Consider the following 14,026-nt stretch of genomic DNA (forward strand, 5'->3'; position numbering starts at 1 on the left):
AGAAAATTTACAGCCCAGGAACAGGCCCTTCGGCCCTCCAAGCCTGAGCCGATCCAAATCTACTGTCTAAATGTGTCGCCCAATTCCTAAGCACCTGTATCCCTCTGCTCCCTACCTACTCATGCATCTGTTCAGATGCATCTTAAATGAATCTACCGTGCCTGCCTCTACTACCTCTGCTGGCAACACGTTCCAGGCACCTCCCACCTTCTGTGTAAAGTACTTGCCGTGTGTATCCCCCTTAAACTTTTCACCTCTCACCTTGAAAGCATGACCTCTCGTCATTGAATCCTTCACTCTGGGAAAATGCTTATCTCTATCTACTCTGTCTATACCCTTCATGATTTTGTAGACCTCAATCAGGTCCCCCCTCAATCTCTTTTTTTCTAATGAAAACAAACCTAACTACTCAACCTCTCTTCATAGCTAGCACCTTCCATACCAGGCAACATCTTCGTAAACCTTCTCTACACCATCTCCAAAGCGTCCACATCCTTTTGGTAATATGGCGACCAGAACTGTACACAGTATTCCAAATGCAGCTGAACCAACGTTGTGTACAATTTTAACATGACTTGCCAGCTCTTATACTCAATACCCCGTCCAACGAAAGCAAGCATACCACATGTCTTCTTGACCACTCTATCCACCTGTGCAGCCAACTTCAGGGTATAATGAACCTGAACTCATCAACTTTTCCCAAGGCTCTTCCATTTACTGTATAATTCGCTCTAGAATGAGACTTCCCAAAATGCATCACCTCATATTTGCCTGGATTAAACTCCATTTGCCACTTCTCCGCCCAACTCTCCAGTCTATCTATATTCTCCTGTATTCTTTGACAGTCTCTTATGCTTTCTGCTACTCCACCAATCTTCGTATCATCTGCAAACTTGCTGATCATACAACAGTGTCCTCTTCCAGGTCATTTATGCATATCACAAACAACAGTGGCCCCAGCACTGATCCCTGTGGAACACCACTGGTCATCTTTCTCCATTTCGAGAAACTCCCTTCAACTACTACTCTCTGCATCCTGTTGCTCAACCAGTTCTTTATCCACCTAGCTAGAATTCCCTGCACACGTGACTTCACTTTATTAGTGACTTCACTTTATTACTATGGGGAATCTTATCAAACACCTTCCTAAAGTCCATATATATGACATCTACAGCCCTTTCTTCATCTCCCAACTTGGTCACTTCCTCAAAGAACTTAAGTTGGTAAGGCACGATCTCCCCCCCCCCACCCCCACAAAATCATGTTGCCTATCACTGATAAGCCCATTCCTTTCTAAATATAAATAGATTTTATCCCTCAGTACTTTCTCCAGCCTGACGTCAGACTCACTGGTCTGTAGTTACCTGGAATATCCCTACTACTTTTCTTGTACAGGGGGACAACACGAGCAACCCTCCAGTCCTCCGGCACCTCACCTGTGTTTAAGGAAGCTACAAAGATATCTGTCAGGGCCCCAGCTATTTCCTCTCTTGCCTCCCTCAGCAACCTGGGATAGATCCTATCTGGTCCTGGGGATTTGTTCACATTAATAACCTCTAGTCTACCCAACACATGTTCCCTACTTATATCAACTTGATCCAGAGTTATCAAAATTTATCTCTAATTTCAACATTCATCATGTCCCTCTCCTCAGTGAACACTGATGCAAAGTAATCATTCAGAATCTCACACATTCTCTCCAGGTTCAACACACAGCCTTCCTTCATTACCCTTCAGTGGACCAATCCTTTCTCTAGTTACCCACTTGCTCCTTATAGAAGAACAAAAGGCTTTGATTCTCCTTAATTCTGCTCACTAAAGCTATTTCATGACCCCTTTTATCCCGCTTGACTCCTCGTTTAAGCCTGTTTCTACTCTTGCGATGTTCCTCCAGGCCCATTCTGTTCTTAGCTACCTGGACCTTATGTACACTTCCCTTTTCCTCATGGCTAGTCATACGATTGCTACTGTCATCCACAGTTCACGAATCTTGCCTTTCCTATCATTTGCTTTCAGCAGGACATGCCTATCCTGCGCTATCTTTGAAAGCTTCCCACATATCAAAAGTGGACTTCCCTTCAAATAGCTGTGTTCCATCCACATTTCCCAGCTCATGCCTAACTGTGAAATAATTGGCCTTGGCCCAGTACGTTAGGACCACACTCATTTTTGACTACGAGTATTCTAAAACTTACAGAATTGTGGCCACTCTCCCCAACGAAATCTCCCACCTCAACTTCTACAACCTGGCCTCCTCATTCCCCAACACAGGTCCAATATGGCCCCTTCCCTCAACAGACTATTGACATACTGCTCCAGAAAACTCTCCTGGACTCTTCTTAGAAATTCTGCCCCATCCAGACCTCTGACACTAAGTGTATCCCAGTCAATATTGGGAAAATTAAAATCTCCCATCACCACTATCCTGTTGCCTGCACATCTTTCCATAATCTGCTTACGTATTTGTTCTTCTACCTCACACTCAATGTTGGGTGATCTATAATACAGCTCCAACAATGTAACTGCACCCTTCTTATTTCTCAGCGTCTTACCTAGTCTTTTCTAGTTAATAACTTGACTTGCAACAGATCATCCTTTAATCTTCTAAATTCTAGAGAAAACAGGCCCAATGTGTATAATATCTCCTCAAAATTTAACCCCTGAAATCCAGGTAATGTTTTTGTAAACCTACATTGTACTCCTTCCAAAGCCAATATACCCTTCCTAGGGTGTGCTGCTCAGATCTACTCTCAGTATTCTAAGTGGGCTCTTACTAGGGTCTTGTGTAGTAGCAGCAGCATAACTTCTGCATCCTTTTACTCCTGTCTGCTAGATATAAAAACCTGCATTCCATAAGCCTTATTGATTATTTTCTGTATTTTAAAGATCTATGCATCTGAATTTCCAAGTCACATTGGACATCCACTCTAGTTAACTTCGTTCCATCTAGCAAATACCCTGATCTATCCTTTTCTGGTCCAAAATGGATAATCTTACACTTGCTTACATTGAACTCCATCTGTCAAAGATTTGTCAATTCACCTAGTCTATCAATATTTCTTTGAAATTTTAAACATCACCTTCACTGACTATAATACCACTTATACAGAGAAAATAAAGTTGAGCAGAAAATGAACTCATAATTTGCACTCACCCAGGGTTTTTAAAAGCAGTGTTGTATGAAGAAGCATAATCATAGGTGCTACATACTGAAGTGCAATCACGCAAAGATAGTAGAAAACCCGGGCAACCTTCAAGCAGAGAAAACAAAAGTTATTTAATTAACTTCAATATGCTGCTTCCTAAAACAACTCTTCGAGCTCTAGCAAATCTAAGCAACCAGGATTTTGTTCGCTAAAATGTTAAATCATGTTGGTCTATACTTATTTTCATCAAATTTCCTTTCAGGTGAGATGATAAAACAAGACATATTAAAGGCTCTATCAAGTTGACAGAAATGAAATTATTGCTTTTATTACTTCTGGTGAAACCCAAACTGGGGACACAGTGACCAGGTTAATATGAAGCAAGTGTTATTTGTTAGCACTGTTGATGATCCTGTTCATCACTTTATTGATGATTGAGAGCAGATTGATGGGAGGCAATTGGCCAGGTTGAATAGGTTTTGGTTTTTGAATGTGAGACACACCCAGGCAATTATCCACATTATCAGGTAGATACCAATGTTATAGCTATACTAGAACAGATTGGCTAGGAGTGCAGCAATGCTTTGGAGCATATGTCTTCAATACTATTGCTGGAAGGTTGGCAGGACCCATGGCCTTTGCAGTATCCAGTGTCTCAGCCATTTCCTAATATTGCGTAGGGTGAATCAATTTGGCTGAAGATCTGAATCAATAATGCTGAGGACATCTGGAGGAGGCCAATATGGATCATCCACTCAGCACGTCCAGCTGAAGGGTGCAGCAAATGTTTCAGCCTTATCTCTTGCATTGATATTTTGGGCTCTCCATCATTGGGAATGGGGATATTTATGGAGTCTCCTCCGCCAGTGAGTTGTTTAATTGTCCACCAACACTGACAACTGGATATGGCAGGACCGTAGAACTTTGAACTGTAGAATCGGTTTTTGGCATGCAAGTCGTCCTGTTTTGTCACTTCACCAAGTTGACATCTCATTTTTAGGTATCCTTGTGCTGCCCCTGGCACATAATCCTGTAGTCTTCATTGAACCAGGTTGATCATCTGAGCTGAAGGTCATGATAGTGAGAGGGATTTGCAGGGCACCCTTCAGCTAGACATGCTGAGTGAATGATCTATACTGGCCTCCTTCAGATGTCATGAGGTTGAAAATTATGGCGGAGAACATAGTTGTAGTCAAAAGGAAGTTTCCATGCCCATATTTGACCTGATAGCAGGCTTTGGAGTCAATGTTGAAGAGTCTCAAAGCAATACCCTCCTGACTATATACAACTATACTGCCACCTTAGTTGGGTCCATTCTGCCAATGGGACAGGACATATGAAGGGATGGTGATGGTGTTGTCTGGGGCATCGACAAGGTATGATTCTGTGAGTATGACTATATCAGCCCGATCCTTGATTAGTCGGAGACACAGCTCTCCTAATTTTGGCACCTGTCCCCCAGATCTTAGTAAAGGTCAGCATTTTAGCTGTTGTAGCTTTTGCTGCCTTAGTCAATGCTAGGTGGTTCATTGGTGTTTATTTCATTTTTTTAAAATAACTTCTTAAGTGGTTAATACAACTGTATGACTTCATAGGCAATTTAAGGATCAACTATGTTGTTTTTGGTTTCCTTCTAGTATTATGATCTCTGCACACTCCCTAACCACCAAGCTATGGCCTGTCCTCCATTCCCCGAACTAGAGTTGCAGCCTCGTCTGTCTTGATGTATCCACTTGCTCTTCCCTTTCCTGTACTGAAGTTCCCATTTAAGATCCAATTTGGTCCAAAGGTGGAACTCTGATGTTGTGGAATTGTGAGCTTCAATGGTTCAATTCACATTCAAGGAGTTTTTAAAATGATCCTGCTTACTGTTTCTTTCTCCACGATGAGAGTGAGGGCTTGGGAGAAAAACAGCGAGACAACAGTAAGATTGCAAAAGTACTTCTAAACCATTACGATTTTTACTTTCACAACATTGGAACTCCAACTTTAGATTGAACCTGGATCTTAAATGAAATGCAAGTACAGGAGAGGGAAGCAGCAACTGTGTGAATCAGGGAGGGGGGTTGAGGCCATAGATCAGAGGTTGGGAGTGAGTGATGGTTTGCAACTCAGAGAAGCAGGTCACTAACCAAGATCACATGGCCAATGTTAACATAAATCTTGTGACACTCAACAAAATTACATGCCCATTGACATACCAATGTTAAAACAACATTAAACAGAGCAACTTTAAACACAGGCTTGTTGTAGTGAAATTCTAACTGAATTTCCATCCATATTCCCCATGGGCCATGCACAAGAAATATTGCTCATGGAAAGAGAAATATCTGCATTAACTGAATAAGTAGTCACTGGATTGGCTCATTACCTCAACTTGCTCCCTATACATTTAAACCAGTTATACAACTGAATTAGCCACTTCTTGCCGTCCTGCAAATTTAACACCACGACAACTCTTTTTCAAACGTCATGCCCAGGCTTCACAATTCGGAAATACTAACAGAGTCTTGTTTTTCTCATTTACCCCATACTATTCTTTTCTGCAGATTTTGAATCACTTTAATATTGAGTATTTGCACATTCCACATTTTTGGCCTCATTCACTTACCATTTTTTGTAGATCCTTAGTGCTGATTCGCCCTGCCTCCTTCTTCATCTGTTCTATACCCTTCTGCGCCAAGTTGAGGTATGCTTGTAAATGTTGCCGAATTAAGGCCAGTCGGAGAACACAAAGTAGGACAATAACCCACAGTCTTAACGAATCATATGCAGCCTCTGACATTCTGGAAGTAATTTAATAACATTGCTTCAAAAACAAAGGATTCAAGGAAATCCAAGAGTGAAACCTTTCAGAATAGATCAAATACTCTAGTTAATTTTAGAATTGGGCTTTCCTACAGTTCTCTGAAACCTATATAAGCAATATTTAAACTCATGTCTATATTGATTGCTGTTAACTTCAATTCTTGAAGAATTTTTTCCTGTTAACTTGTGTCAATTGATTTATTTAATTGTTTTGACTGAAGTCTATTCCTAAAACTAGCAGGATCAAAATAACATCCTAGGCTTGATATAGTTCTACTCATTTAAAACTGCAGACTTTTAGTTTGTATTAAATATATGTTTAGTAATCATCTGTTAAAATTTTTAAAAAGTGTTTTAATTTACAAAGATTGACATTAAGAATTAATTTAATATCTGCAATCTCCCCCAAGTTCCCTCCACATCTTCCTCTACTTAATCGTAAACTGTAATCCACTTTAAAGTTTTACCTATATTCCATACATATTCAATAAATTATTTGCTTGCAACCTCCAAACACATGAAGCTAAATTTGCATCTATACAAACCTTTTAGCTACACTTAAAGCATAATGCTGGTTAATGAAAATTGAAACGACAAATATTTGTGAAATGAGGAAATGTTTATCAGCATTGTAACCACTAAATTACAATAATTCATGGAGGTTGGATTCACTGTTTCAACGTTTAAGTGAGAGGAAATTAAATAAGTCTTGTGTTTGCAACATGTAAATATTACTGAAGTTCTCAGTATAATCAGCACATTTGTTAACCAGCCTGACCTAGCTTAGCATAAATGCTCATACATCTTAAAATTCGAAAATGTCATAATTACAGAAGATTGGAATCATACTGATGTAAATGTTACATGGTAAATTCTTTTGGTTTCTCGATTGAATAGAAAATCTCAAAGCACATGAACTAGTAATGAAAGCTGTCCTATCCATCCCAATAAGTCAAAGTTTGGCAAACCCCAGCTCACATTATAAAGTAAACAGAATGCAGTTTATTGTGCAAGTACAATTTCATCAAATCAACATACTTACAAAGGAATACTTTCTTTACCAAGTGGTGGATTCATGATATAGTCTTTTGTAATAGGCTTCACCCAGAGGAGTACTATAATTAGTGGCGACAGGAAGTTTATATGGAACAAAGTCCTATAAGTCAGAAAACCCAAAAAGGTATATGGTTAAGTAGGAATGTTACTTTATGTCTAAATTAAGTCATGGAATGTAAACTTTGTTGGTGGTGTCAGCATTTATTGCCGATCCCTAGTTGCCTTTTAGAAAATGGTGAGCCACCGTTTTGAACTACTGCTGACTATTTGGTGCACATATGTTCTCAAAGTTGTCAAAGTGGGAGTTCCAGGATCTTGACCCAATGACACTGAAAGAAAAATGATATATTTCCAAGTCAGGATGAAAAGTTGTTTGGAGGAGAAATTGCAGATGGCAGTGTCCCATTGCAATTGTTGCCCTTTTAGATAATCATGGTTACAGAATTATAAGGTGCTGCCTTAGGAGCCTTGGTGAATTGTAGTGGCACATCACATAGATGGTAGACACAGGTTCCTGCAGAAATGCCCTCAAGGCAGAGGTTAACAACTTCCAACGACCACAACTGTCTCCCTTTGTAATAGGTTTGACTCCAACATTGGAAAGATTTCTCCAGATTCACATTTCCTAGGTGATAAGAATCAAGCAATTTGGCAGATATCCATAGAATCATACATTACAGAAGAATCTCATCAGCCCATCGAGTCTGTATCACCAAAACTACAAAATCTACAAGCTGTCCCACTTTCTAGAACTAGGAATATAGCCTTGAATGTTATGACATTTCAAGTGCTTATCCAAGTACTTTTTAAAGGTTATGAGATTACCTGTCTTAACTACCCTCCCAGGCAGTGCAGTCCAGAACCCCACTACCCTCTTGGTTAAAAAAAACCTTTTCTTTAAATCCCCTCTAAACCTCCTGTCTTCCACCTTTAAAAACATGCATCCTTGTCACTGACATTCAGCTGCTTTCTATCCGCCTTGTCCTTATCCCCCGTAATCTGAAGCAGCACCCTACCCAATCTTCTAAGCCTCAAATGAACAACCTGAACTTATTGAGCGTCTCTTCATAGCTGAAGTGCTCCAACACAGTCAACATTGTGGTGAACCTCCTCTGCAGCCCTTCCACAGAAATCACACCCTTCCTATAGTATGGTGACCAGATCTGCACATGGTACTCCAGCTGTTGCATAACCAAAATTCTGTACAGCTCTTACAATCTATGCTTAGACTGATAAAGGCAAATGTCCCAGCTGACTTATTAATTGCCCCATTAGCCTGCCGCATTAACCAATTTGTACACAAGCACTCCAAGATCCCTTGGTTCCTCCAAGCTTACTAATATCATTCAGTAAGTACTCCCTTGTCTCGTTACTTGTTCCAAACTACCAGGGTTAAGATCCATCCTCCACTGATCCACCCATGTGACCATTTCATTTATATCCTCCTGTAACCTAAAAACTTCTTCCACACTATTAACCACCCAGCCAATTTGTGTCATCCACAAACTTAGTTATCATGCCATCCACATTCTCATCTACATTATTTCTATATATAGAAATCCCTGTGGTATAACACTGGACACCAGCCTCCACTCATAAACAGCCTTTTACCACCACATTCTGTCTCCTACCACTAAGCCAATTTTGGATCCAACTTGGCAAGTTAACCTGGAACCCAAGTGCATTCATTTACTTTGCAGTCTTCCATGTCGGACTATGTTAAAGACCTTGCTGAAATCCATATAAGCTACATCAAACTTCACAACTCTCATATACAAATCTGGTCACCTCCTTGAAAAGTTTGACAAAATTTGTTGGGCATGACCTTCCCTGACAAAGTTATGCTAACTACACCTGATCAAATCTTACCTCTCTAAATGGAGATTACTTCTCTCCTTCAGAATTTTCTTCAATAGTTTATCTACCACTGATGAGAAATTCATTGATCTGTAAAACCATGGGCTATCTCTACCACCCTTCTTGAAAAGTGGAACCATATTATCTGTTCTCCAGTCCTCTGGCCAGACAGGCATTAAAAACTGGGTCAGGGCTCATTTTGCAAAGCACTCTGGGGTACAAATCACCCACATCTGGGGATTCATCCATTTGTAAGACCACCACAACTTCAATATCTTCTCACCCATTACATCAAGCACCACATAATCCATCCTTCTGAATTTGGATCTCTATCGTCCTTCTCCCAATTGAAGACAAACATGATTGTATACTCCAGTAATGTCTTGAAAGTCCACACACAGATTTCCCCCTCGGTCCCTAATGAACCCTACTCTTTCCCAAGGTATTCTCTTCCTCACGGAATGTCTTGGGATTCACCCTAATCTTACACACCAGTGCTTTTTCATTCCCCGTTTTGGCTCTCTTAATTGTTTTCATAAAGTCCCCACACACATTCTACACTCCACATGGGCCTCTGTTGATTTGCTTGCTTTGTATCGGTTATACACTTCTCTTTTCCTTTTCATTCACTGGACATCCAGCACACTCTGAGCTGTTGTGCTCTTCCTAATTCCTTTTGAAAGCCTCCCTCTGCTATAGACCTACCTTAAGTAGCTATTCCCAATCTACTTTGGGCAAATCCAGCCTTATTTTGATAGAAGATAGAACATAGAATATTACAGCACAGTAGAGGCCCCTCAGCACTCTTTATTGTGCCGACCTGGGAAACCAATCTGAAGCCCATCTATTTCACACTATTCCATGATCATCCATATGTTTATCCAATGACCAGTTAAATGCCCTTAAAGCTGGCGAGTCTACTACTGTTGCAGGCAGGACATTGCACGCATTTACTACTTTCTGAGCAAAGAACTTACCTCCGACATCTGTCCTAAATCTATCACCCCTCAATTTAAAGCTATGGCCCCTTATGCAAGCCATCACCATCTGAGGAAAAAGGTTCTCACTGTCTACCCTATCTAATCCTCTGATCATCTTTTATGTGTCTATTAAGTCACCTCTCATCCTTCTCTTTAACAAAAACAGTCTCAAGTCCCTCAGCCTTTTCTCATAGGACCTTCCCTCCATACCAAGCAACATCCTGCTAAAACTCCTGTGTACCCTTTCCAAAGTTTCCACATTCTTCCTATAATGTGGCTACCAGAACCCTATGCAGTACTCAGAGTGCGGCCAAACCGCAGGTTTGTACATCTGCAACATGACCTCATGGCTCCAAAACCCTCAATCCCTCTACCAATAAAAGCTAACACACTGAACCCATTCTCAACAATCCTATCAACCTGGGTGCCAACTGTCAGGGATCTATGCACACAGACACCAATATCTCTTTGCTCACCCACACCACCCGTTAAGATTAATAGCCTGCATCTCAGCATTCTCCTCGACAACACTGTCTTTTTCCTGTGTGAATACTGAAAAAAATATACTAATTTAGCACCTCTCCTATCTCCTCAGACTCCATGCACAATTTCCCACTATTGTCCCTGACTGGTCCTAATCTTTCTCTCATCATTCTTTTATTCCTGACATACCTATAGAAAGCTTTAGATTTTCCTTGATCCTACCTGCCAAAGACTTCTCATGTCCCCTCCTGGCTCTTTTTAGCTGTCTCTTTTCAGTCCTTCCTAGTTAACTCTCAAGCGTCCTAACTGAGCCTTCACATCTCATCTTTACATAAGCCTCCTTCTTCCTCTTGACAAGAGATTCAGCGTCTTTAGTAAACCATTGTTCCCTCACTCGACCACTTCCTCCCTGTCTGACAGGTACATACTTGTCAAGGACACATAGTAGCTGTTCCTTGAACAAGTTCTACCTTTCAATTGTGCCCAACCCCTGCACTTTCCTTCCCCATCCTTTGCATCCTAAATTTTGCCTAATCGCATTATAATTGCTTTTCCCCCAGCTATAACTCTTGCCTGGTGGTATTTATTTACCACTTTCCATCACTAAAGTAAATGTAACCGAATTGTGGTCACTATCACTGAAGCGCTCACCTGCCTCCAAATCTAACACCTGGCTGGGTTCATTACCCAGTACCAAATCCAATGTGTTCTCACCTCTTGTTGGCCTGTCTACATACTGTGTCAGGAAACCCACTTGCACACACTGGACAAAAACTGACCCATCTAAAGTACTCAAACTATAGCGTTTCCAAGTCAATATTTGGCAAGTTAAAGTGCCCCATAACAACTACCCTGTTACTCTCGCTCCTATCCAGAATCATCTTTGCAATCCTTTCCTCTACATCTCTGGAACTTTTCAGATGCCTAAAGAAAGTTCTCAACAGGGTGACCTCTCCTTTCCTGTTTCTAACCTCACCCCATACTACCTCAGTAGAAGAGTCCTCATCAAACGTCCTTTCTGTCACTGTAATACTGTCCTTGACTAACAATGCCACACTTCCCCCTCTTTTAATACCTTCCCTGTTGTCAGTGAAACATCTAAACCCTGGAACCAGCAACAACCATTCCTGTCCCTGCTCTATCCAGGTCTCTGAAATGGTCACAACATCAAAGTCCCAGATACCAACCCACGCTGCAAGTTTGGATGCTCCTGGCATTGAAACAGACACACTTCAAACCATCTTCCTGCCTGCTGGTAGACTCTTGCGACTTTGAAACCTCATTTATGACCTCATTACTCTCAATCTCCTGCACACTGGAGCTACAATTGAAGTTCCCATCCCCCGCTAAATTAGTTTAAACCGTCCCAAAGAGCATTAGCACATCTGCACCCCCGCACCCCCCCACCAAGGTATTGGTACCCCTTTGGTGCAGGTATAGACCATCCCATTTGTAGTAGTCCCACTTACCCAGGTATCTGAATTTCTCCCGTCTGCACTATTCCTGTAGCCACGTGTTCAACTGCTCTCTTTCCCCATTCCTCATCTTGCTAGCTTGTGGCACATATTTAATGAAATCTGTCTCCCCTTCCAGTGCAAAAGCCATTTTTTAGACCTTTTTTCTTATTCCATAATAAAATTAAAACTTAGGGTGCTGTAGTTGCTATCACTAAAATGCTTCCAACTGCCACTTTGTACACCTGTTCAGCTTCATTGCCCAGATTTAGGTCAGAACTGCACCATCTCTTATACAGCTACTTACATTTTGACGTAAAAAGCTCTCCTGAATACATTTATAAACCCTTTAAACTATGATTATCCCAATTAATCAGAAAGTTGAAACACCCTACTACAATGAAATGACTACATGATCTAATCTTCAATTAATTGCTCTATAGAAACCCATAATATACACTTCAGAGTCACTGTTTATTCGTTGTACTTGCAGAATCTTATTTGATGACCATTAAAATAGATCTTCCCTTTTTATTGCAGTAATTGACTTCTTAATTAATAATGCGACACCACCACCTCTTTTACACAATCTGCCGTCCTGCCTGAAACCCTTAGACCCTATAATGTGGAGTTGCCAATCCAGCTCCTCCTTCAACCACATCTTTATGATGACAACAACATTCCAATTCTACATGCAAATCTACACTCCAAAGCCTGGAGCTCAGGTTTCTGCAATTTGGGAGCAGACATGGTCATCTATGACCCTGGTAGAATCCATGACTTCCCAAAATGACAGGTCACACATTCCCCCTGGCTGCTGTTGCCTACTATGATTTGAACTTGAACTTACCAGGTAACTTTTCTAATTATTTAATCTAAAAGACAGTCCCCTTACCATTTGTCTCCTTTTTTGTTACTCTTTGACTGTTATTTATCCCTGGTACTTTTCAGTTAACCCCTCAGTAATTTTACACTTCTTAAAAATAACTAACTGTTATTTAGGGTAAGCAGCGAAGAGTTGTTCCTTACCAGCCAATGAGCTCAGCACTTTCAGTCATGTCGTTCCTTTTGGCTCCTTTTCCAGAAAGTCTGGCTCTCCCCAATAAGTAATTTTGTACTGCTGTTGAATTGTAATTGATAAATAATTTCCTTGGACTTATAACTAATAATGCTTTAAGAATCAGATTCTAGGTTATAGAGTGATTTTAATAAATTATGTATTTGTAGGTCAGTCAACTCAACTTTAGGATATTTCTGCAGGAATTCCTCAGGGAAGTATTAGCACAACTTCTTTAGCTGCTTCATCAATAGCTTCCCCTCTATTAGCAGGTCAGAAATGGTAAAGTTAATTGTGCAATTATCCACAGTCAATACTACTTGTGCTTTCACATATACTTAAGCTGTCCTTATTCAAATCCTGCAGGACTTAGACAATATCACATTTGTACCACACAAATGCCAGGAAGTGACCATATTCAAGAAGAGACAATCCAACAACAATCCTATGATCATCTCCTGACTTGTCAAACCTATCCCATCTAAAAGGCACAAGTCAGGAATGAGATGGAATACTCCCCATTTGCCGATAGTGAGTTCAGCTCCAAAAATCACTGAAGTAGCTCAACACCATTCATATCAGTCCAGATTGTCTGTTCGACACAATACCCACACTCCCTCCAACACTGATATTCAGTAGCTGCAGTGTATTTTGAAAACTTGCACTAATTCATAGATGCTCTTTAGATAGCATCCTCTAAACCCAGTTCCACAACCATCCAGAAAGATGAAGGCTGCAGCACACAACAATAACGATCACCTGCTAATTCCCCTCCAATCTGCCACCAAATATATCACTGTTCCTTCATAGTTGCTGGGTCAAAATCTTGGAATGTATATGGGTCCATCTACAGAAAATTGATTGCAGCAGATCAAGAAGGCAGCTCACCACCAACTTCGAGGGCAATTGGAAATATGCAATAAATACTGGCCCAGGCAGAGACATCCACATCACGTGAATGAGATAAAACAAAATTTTAATTATTACATTATTGTAAGCTTATACATGAAAAACTGCATTTGTGCCTTTAAAAATATATTTGTACCTTTCTTACCATGAAGTTAGAAGCCAAGGGGTTTGGAACTGACTTTTCACATGAGCACATGTTCCAACCTGTCATTAGAGAATAATACTGTTGTCCTGTCATCATCTTTCAAGTGAGAGACTAAACTGAGGCCACACCCA

General features: G+C 40.6%; 1 protein-coding gene across 6 annotated transcripts in view; it reads right to left on the reverse strand.

The window, feature by feature from the left end:
* Positions 1 to 14,026, reverse strand: part of tmem161b (transmembrane protein 161B) — a 101,855-nt gene that overhangs the window by 11,626 nt on the left and 76,203 nt on the right. For all 6 annotated transcript variants that reach the window (XM_072582835.1, XM_072582836.1, XM_072582834.1 and 3 more), the window contains 3 exons: positions 6,997 to 7,110; positions 5,758 to 5,932; positions 3,155 to 3,251 (listed from right to left, as the gene is read on the reverse strand). In XM_072582835.1, the coding sequence (XP_072438936.1) occupies positions 3,155 to 3,251; positions 5,758 to 5,932; positions 6,997 to 7,110 (386 nt within the window). The remainder of the gene's footprint in view (positions 1 to 3,154; positions 3,252 to 5,757; positions 5,933 to 6,996; positions 7,111 to 14,026) is intronic.

The sequence above is a fragment of the Chiloscyllium punctatum genome, chromosome 2 (assembly GCF_047496795.1).
Source record: "Chiloscyllium punctatum isolate Juve2018m chromosome 2, sChiPun1.3, whole genome shotgun sequence".
NCBI classification, from domain to species: Eukaryota; Metazoa; Chordata; class Chondrichthyes; order Orectolobiformes; family Hemiscylliidae; genus Chiloscyllium; species Chiloscyllium punctatum.